Source organism: Physeter macrocephalus, chromosome 14 (genome assembly GCF_002837175.3).
Source record: "Physeter macrocephalus isolate SW-GA chromosome 14, ASM283717v5, whole genome shotgun sequence".
In the NCBI taxonomy this organism is placed as follows: domain Eukaryota; kingdom Metazoa; phylum Chordata; class Mammalia; order Artiodactyla; family Physeteridae; genus Physeter; species Physeter macrocephalus.
In genome coordinates, this window is record NC_041227.1 from 5,117,324 (window position 1) to 5,125,457 (window position 8,134).

Here is an 8,134-nt window from a genome sequence, read left to right on the forward strand (position 1 = left end):
ACGATCGAGTCCACTCTCCGAGGATACACACCGAAGAAACGCTCCATCCTGATGGGGCCGCGGGAGGAGCGGCCACACGCGTGGCCTCTGCCGGACGCGTGTGTTCCTTGAGCGGTAAGCCTCGTGGGTCGTGTCCCCACTGAGGTTTTGGCGGCCTCCTCTCGAGCTGGTGCTCCAGGTATGTGCAGGTACCGTGACTGGAAACGTTGCTTGCTGGGCAGAGAGCTCCGTGGGCGCTGGCTCTCAGGCGTGGCTGTGTCGCGCGTGGACCGTTGAGCGGTTCCTCGCGGGGACGCACATTGACGGTAGGAGGACAGGCTGCGTGTAGTTGCCCCTGTCAGTGTCCTGAACGTCTTCTCAGAACCGTGAGCGTAACCAGGAGTTGGCGCAGCCGAGCATTCTTCCTGGCTGGTCTGTCATACTTGTGTAGCCACAGCCATCATCTGTTTGTACATTTACCGGATAGCATGTTTCTCCACCTGCTGGCTTAACTCTGGTCGTCGGGATCCCCTGCTCTAGTCCAAATGTGGAAACCGCGTGGAGAAGCTGGCTCGCTGTCTCCACAGATGGGACGTTCATTAGTTGGGCGTAGGGAGGATGGGATGGTGCTAATTCATTGGCTAGTTAATCCTAAGTGTCCTCTCCTCCGAAGACTTAGAGGGGCAGACTCGGTTTGCTTGATGTTAGCTACACTTTGAAACCCAGCACTGTGCACACGTGGACATGTGGGCCCGAGGTGTAGATCCCTGGGTGTGTGAGCCCTTTAGAAACTCCTAGTTTCCTCTCTCCAAGTTCCCTCGACCACGCAGACGCCACCTCTAACCTTGCCGCCCGATGTTTTGGTTTAGTTTTGTTTTTAAATTGGGAGACGACAGCCCCCTTCGAAATGATGGGTGTTAGAACTAATGAGGGTGCTGGCTGCGGGCACGTAGAGCCTCTGCTCGTCTGAAGGTGCCTCCGATTCAGGACTTGGAGTTGGACGGTGGGCGTCAGCCGTGTGCCGTGCGCACCCCGTCCCCGAAGCCACGCCACCCCCACGGCGGTCTGCCGGTCCGTGGCTGGGCCTTCTTCCAACACAGAGGGACGTTCCCCAGCATCCCATGGCAGGGACTTGTGTACAGTTATCTGGTCAGTTGAGGCAAAAGAAAATAACCATTTGTCCAGTTGCCCAAATGAGCTCTCCGGCCTGTCCTGAATGTTCAAGATAATCGTGTGGGCCCCCGTTTCAGCTCTGTAATCTGGCTAAAATGGATCATTTAAGTGGGACTCCACTCAACGCGATGCACATTTAAATCGGGCTTAGTTAAGCCAGACCACTGGGTTTAGCGATTTCTGTTTGTCAACTGTTACGCTAAAATTGCTGTTTAGCTCATTGGCCAAATTCCGCCGTTCGGAATCACTAGTTCTCTCATTTTATGGTTGTCGTAATGGAAGCAGAAGGGCTCTGGTTTGCATCGTTTGGTCTCTTTTTCTCAGAGGAAGTGCTGAGGGAATCAGATGGTCGTTTGGGGATTTTTTTTTTTTAAACTTGGTGTTCCGATTCGGCACCGTAACAGACCTCCATTTTCATCAGCTGTTGGGGAAATAGAGCAGCCCCCCTTCTCTCCGCCAAACCTCCCCCTTTTCCGGATGGGCAAACTGAGGGCCGACTGAGGGCTTGCCAAGGCCACAAGACTAGTGGAACCCACGGCGGGAACTAGAATCTTCGACCTCCCGATTTCCAGACCAGTGTTGTTTCTGCTTATGCCGTTTTCATTGTTCATTTCTTTCCATAAAATTAAATGACCTTCTTCCAGAAAGATTTAATGGTCAAGATGTGATTTGGTAAAAGCTTCCTCAAGGATTTTTTTTTTTTTTTTTTCTTATTACAAAGATTAGAGCAGACTGAGGCTAAGAGAGATTTGCAAACAGCGGTATGTCATTACCCCGGGCTCAGTTTTTCGCGTAATTGGTGTGAAGAGCTGGCTGCCGAGGACTAAGGCTGCCGCCCAGCCGACGATAATGCTGCTTCTGTGACATGCCTCGGTGTGCATACGTGTCCATCCGCGGTTGTCCGTATAAAAGGTGTACGTCTGCATAAAACGCTGACCAAGATGGATCGTGTCATGTTGACGTTGTAAATAATAAAAAATAGTCTCGAGCAGAACTGATTTTACAATTGCCTGAGAATGTAGCGCTTCATGTCCACGCTAGGCAGTGGCTAGAAATTGATTTTTTTTAAATCCAATTAAGCCTCAAGGTTGGTTATCCATTTAAAAGGTCGGCTGAGTTAAACGATGACAGTACCTTCAGTTCATGCTAATAATTAAATTTACACAGGACTTCAACACTTACGTCGTGCCTTGTGGAGGCACCCGTCGTGTGTTTTTGCACAACAGCGGCGGGCGAAAGTCCCTGGCGAAGGTGCAGACACACAGCAGATCGTGTACCCTGACTTGCTAAGTCCCAGAGCTGGCTGCCATCCAGCCCTGTCGCTCCTTCCCCTCGGACTGCCGCAGCCCCCTGCACCTGACACTGTACCCCGCCCACCTCTCCTCTCCCTGTTCTGTGGCCCCAGGAGTACTGGAGGATGGAGAGTAGCCTCTCATTTAAAGGAAAGGGGAAAAAAAAGAGGGGAACTCTCGGTATATACACTACTTGGTTTCATGTGCTGCTGAATTTATAATGTGACAAATCAATCATGTTTTAGAAATAGTACTTTATAGTGCGTATTTACTACATGTTCCCAACATTTTAAGAAAAAGACTTCAGAATGTCTTTTTATGGTTCTCATAGGTGATGTTTAAGCGTTACCGCACTTATGAAGATGTTAGGAGAACCACCGACCTGATTGGGATGCGTTTTACTCTGTTTGGGTTATAATGTCACTCAAGTTTCATAAATCACCGAGAAGGGATAAGTGATCTGATTTCAAACCTAGCATTTTAACCTGCACTGGACTACACGCAAGGTTGCTTCATCTTTGTGCTTCCCATCCATGACTAGGAACCGGCCCCAAATATGGAGCCTTCCAGAATCAGTGAGAAAAAAATACTGAATTTCCTTCTCACGGGCCTTAAAAAAAAAAACAAAAAACCCAACAATTTCTGGTTAATCTTTCCCTCCCCCAGCCTTACCTCCACACTGCTCAGCTATACCAAAATCAACAGCAACTGATTCGGGATTCGTTTTTACTTTTTAAGAGATCCACATTTAGATACTAAGATAGACGTGTTGCTTTACACAAGAGCGTTTCTGGGAAAAAAATGTGACTCGGGTTTTTGAAGACTGCGTCATTTTCAAGGCACTCGAGAAGCCGACTACTTCAGAGGATCCTGTAAGGGAAGCTTTTCCTAAAGAAACGATTTCTTGATCAAAATAAACACGGACCCCTCATTTCGCTTTCCTATACATCTCCATTTTATATGCTGAGTTTGCTTCAAGGAATGTAGAACCACGTTTGGTCTGTTAATGATTTCTGTCTTAGCTCCTTCAGCCGCCCCATCCCCGGGCTCCAGGTCTTCAATATGCCCTTGAAAACTTTTACAACCACAAAAATAATTTTGCTGGTGTTGAGAAGTAAATAGAAATTTAGTTCCTGAGACATGAGGGTCATTACTATCTGACACTCTCCCCTTCCTGGGAGAATAATTTAGGCTGCCAGCACGGCCAGGGAGCTCCGAGAGCAACTCGTTCAGCCCTCAGTTTATCGAGAAGCCCTGAAAACTGATGTTAAGAAGAAATGCTTTTTGTTGTTAATAAATGATTCCACTAGTAACATTTTTATCAACACATTCTGTCATCCCACTGATCCTGGAAGGTAAAAACAAACACAGGACTTGAGATGAGACTACAAAACGTGCTTTTAAAGCAGAGCGCAAAAGGACGTGCAATATGCTATCTTTTGTGTAAGATCCACGAATATAATCTTTTTTTTTTTTTTTTTTTTCAGAAGGAAACAAGAAAGATAAACTCAACAGCAATAAAAATGGTTACTGTGGGAGAATGTGGGAAGGGGTGGAAGGGACGGGAGAGTTGTTTGAGCATTCCTTTTCACAGCTTCATCTCTTGACCCATACAAATGTTTCATGTGTTCAGAAACTGAAAATGTAAAAAAAAAAAAACAAAAAAAAACTAGAAAACAGCTGTAAAACAAAGAATGTTGCCCACCAGCCAGTTCTACCTACCGTACACCCTCAAAGGAATTCGGGGTGGAGATCAGGAATGAGGCCCTCTGTGTTCTGGGAAAACAAGGAGAACAGGCCCTCAGATAGTTAGATATTTTCAGGAGAAAATTTCATGAACGTAGATTCTTGTATCTTCCCCTACTTAGAAAAGCGCTGAAATCTTGAACTGAGATATCTGTTTCTCGTGACTAATAGTAACCTTCTGGCAAGACGTGTGCTTGACTGCACCTACCCCTTCTCCAGTATCACATATATACTGACACCTCCCCCCGCCCCACCTCTTTGGAGCAGCTCCTCAGAGCTCCTGGGCTAGAGTCCTCAGTGAGTCCCCACATAGAACTGAACTCACGGCTCTCACATTGTGCATTTTTACTTCAGTTGACCCAGCAAACCCTTATGTTGAATACAAACAGAAACAGGAATCTAGATGGACATCAGATAGACCACACAAACACGAAGTAAAATGTGAATCTATCAGTGGGATACATTCTAAGAACATGAAGGAAGAAAGGAAGAAGGGAGGGAGGGAGGAAGGAAGGAAGGAATCTTGATGCGGTAGGTTTGTTGTCAGGAGTGGAGGCTATTTGGTGACAGTTGTGGGAAAGAACAACTGAGTATCCCTATAAAACAAATTCTATGGCTGTCCTCTAAAAGGATTGCGAGCAATGACATCCAAGGAGCTGTGAGCACGCCCGGAATGCAGTTCTGGGTTTCTCAATAGGAAGCTCTTACTTTCTTACCAGCCATTCCCCCAACCAAAAGGAAACAGGGTTCCTTGGAGAAGTGGCTGGCTGTAGATGTGGGGCAAGGAAGGGACACTGTGAGCCCAGGGGTCATCTTATTGTTCCAGAAAGGACAGAAGTACACAAAAAGCGATAGGGACAAAGGAAAAAGACAAAGAGACACGGGAGCCTGCCTGCTGGGCTCTCGTCAGCCTAAGTGGAGACGCTTGGAGCAGAGACGCTGAAAGATACCCACTTACGTACGTCCTCGGTGGGGGAAAGCCTCAGTGGCCTGCAGCCACTGCAGTCGCCCAGGCCCTGTCTTGGGTTCAGTGCTCTTCTGTCGCCATCTTGAAAAAGAGGCTCTGCGTTTTCATTTTTGCCCTAGACCTCCACAGGTGATGGTCTGCTTTACTCAAGAATACCAGGCAGCAAGTGTAGAAGGGATGAGATAGCTGGAAAATAACCATGCTGCAACCAGTCCTTGATGCAGGCAGAGATCATTACTGGATTTGAAAGCCGTGGGGGAAAGGTTGTCAGGAAACAGAACATTCTCATAGTCTCAGAGTGTCACTCCACGCATTATAAAGAGGAAGCTGATTTCCATTCTATTCGGTATAAAGGGGGAAGTGTACCTCTACCATGAAGAGATCCGGCCGACCCCACTTAAACCAAGTTACCAACCTTGACCAGTAAGGCGAGACAACCTAGGTTATGTGGTTCCTGACGGGGCACAGTGGGAAACACAATGTGCGTTGTTGCCAAAAACATCTAACCCGAATCTAATCATAAGGAAACCATCAGAGGAATCCAGACCGTGGGGACCTTCTGTGAGACGCGTCAATGTCAGGAAAGACAAAGGCAGGGATTGTTCTGGATTAAAGGAGACCAAAGAGCCTTGACAACCAAGCAGAACGCCTGATCCTTACTTGGATTCTGGATTTAAAAAGAAAAGGCCATGAAGGACGTTTTGGGGACAATTAAAGAAGTTTCAATGGGAACTGCGTATTAGATGACAGCATGGCTTCTATGTTAAATTTCCATGGCTGTCGTCATCATGGGGGCTGGTGTCCCTGTTCCTAAGAGAGATGCACAGAGGCATTTAGGGTTAAGTGTGTGCAGCTAACTTTACATGATGCAGAGAAAAATACGTATATATACACCCATGCACATCCATACACGTATATATGAACCTAGGTGAAGGGCATACAAGCCTTCATTGTACTGGTTTTCCAACTTTTCCATAAGTTCATGCATTTTTCAAAAAAGTGTTTAGGGAAATGTGATTTTTATGGCAATTAGTTAATTTTCAATCCTTGAGGGAATGTACAAATCTTCTAGTTGGCACGTCTGACGCCAGTATTTACAAAATGTAACTGGGAGGCTCCCTGAGGTCCAGGCGTGGTGATGGAGGGCACACGCTGGACACAGGCAGCCTCCAGGGCGGTCATGCACGGGTCACCCACCACCTTTCTTGGATGGGGGCTCACTTCCAGGCCAGCTGCTCCATGGAGGGAGGTGGCTGGAGCCGAGCCTTCCTCTGCATCCTCTGGGCACACGAAGCAGCAAGTCATTCTCAACCAGGAACAAGCCCTCCCTTGATTTCACGTTGGTCCTGACTGAGGCACGTCCGCTGCCTTTCAGTGGCCCGCAAGGTCAAGTCCAAAGGCCAGGGCTCAGCATACATCTCACGCACACTTTATGTGCAGCCGCGGGAGCCACGGTGGTTCCAGAAGGGCCCGTGCCCATTAGTTAGTAGTACTTTGGGTCTTCGTGTGAACGATTCCCTTGTCAGGGATCAGACTGCCTGGCACACCTGCCCTCAAGACCCAGCTCAAATATCTCATCCAAACCCAGTCTTCTCCCAGTGGCTGGATTTCTTGGTTTTACTGCTGTGTCTGTTCCTTCACCCCTGTGCGCGCGCGCACACACACGCACGTGCACACACACACACACACACACACACACACACACACTGCTGCACGTCCCCAAAGCCTGAACTGGCCTGAAGTTCTTCAGAACTGGTACTCAGATATTTTGATTTTATATAGGTAAACTCTGGCATGAAATTAACACATAAATGTACATTTCATACACCGACAGCCATCTTACGTGATATGACTTAAGAATTATGTTCTAGTATGTGACCTGTACCAAAAAACTTCCTAATATGTCCTGGGAACTTTATTCTGATTTCTTCCAGAAGTTTGTAGTCTTTTCCTCAACTCCTAAATTAAAAGTCTGAAGACCCAGTTGAGTTTGGAACGAGTTTCAAGTCATCAAAAACATGAGTTACTTCTTGGGTTGCATTAAAGAGCCTGGTAAGTTGTTTTAAATTTTCATTTTTTAAGAAAATTAAATTGAGGTGAATTTTTCACTGACAGTGAAATATATACTAAGCTCTGGATTAATACCTTCATAAAAATTTATCTAAACAAAGTGGGGCCTGTCTTATTTATGTTGAAGTCTGCAGAGTCTGCAGTGAAAAGGGGAAAGTACTTTCCTGGAATATAGTTATATCTGTCACAAGCGGCATCTTGAGGAAATTGGCAGGCGTTTGAAGTGGAATAATTCCTTAGTGTTCTGTTTAGTTTGGATTTCTCCGATTCAGGGGTGGCTTAAAACCAGAATCAGGAATATCTGCTTCTAACAAGCATCTAACATTTTCTCTTGCTTTGTGTACATAAGTGTTCAATAAATGTTGGTTGCATTGAATCATCTTGTTCACCCTTTATTGAGGCCATCGAGGTTATCCAGTCTATTCTTAGATACGGAAGAGTTCTAAAGGGAAAGATGGTCTACCAGCAGTTTCTCTGCCCCCCTCCCGCCCCCCAACTCCCTGTACACAAACACTGCCACATCTGGCTTTCTGAAATGCGGCTTGGATCCTCCCTCAGTTTGCAAAAGTCTATGGATTGAATCAAAGACTCCCTGGTCCCCCTGACCCCACTCCTTCCCTAGTCTCTGGCAACCCGCTGCTCTTACACCCTGGTTTCAGAGCCCCGTGGCCACGGGAGTCCGTGCGTCCCCCATTCCCATCCCGTCCCATCCCGTTAGCCTGTGCAAGTCCTATTTCATCCATCAGGGCAGGGCTTAACGTCCCTCACCTTCCAGGAAGCCCTCCCCCCCTCCGCCCCCAAGTGCCCCACACGCCGGTCTGCAGCATATTTGCAAACAGAAGAAAGAGTGATAGATCTTCATACATGCTCTTCGTACCCTTTACAAATGTGTGAAAACATTCAGCTG

At 47.1% G+C, this 8,134-nt stretch overlaps 1 protein-coding gene across 1 annotated transcript in view; it reads left to right on the plus strand.

Moving 5' to 3' along the window:
* STX16 (syntaxin 16) overlaps window positions 1–7,397 on the plus strand; it is a 34,069-nt gene extending 26,672 nt beyond the window's left edge. The window contains exon 8 of the mRNA XM_055090005.1: window positions 7,092–7,397. Coding sequence (XP_054945980.1) covers window positions 7,092–7,133 — 42 coding nt within the window. The 3' untranslated portion in view covers window positions 7,134–7,397. The remainder of the gene's footprint in view (window positions 1–7,091) is intronic.
* Window positions 7,398–8,134: the final 737 nt, after the last annotated feature.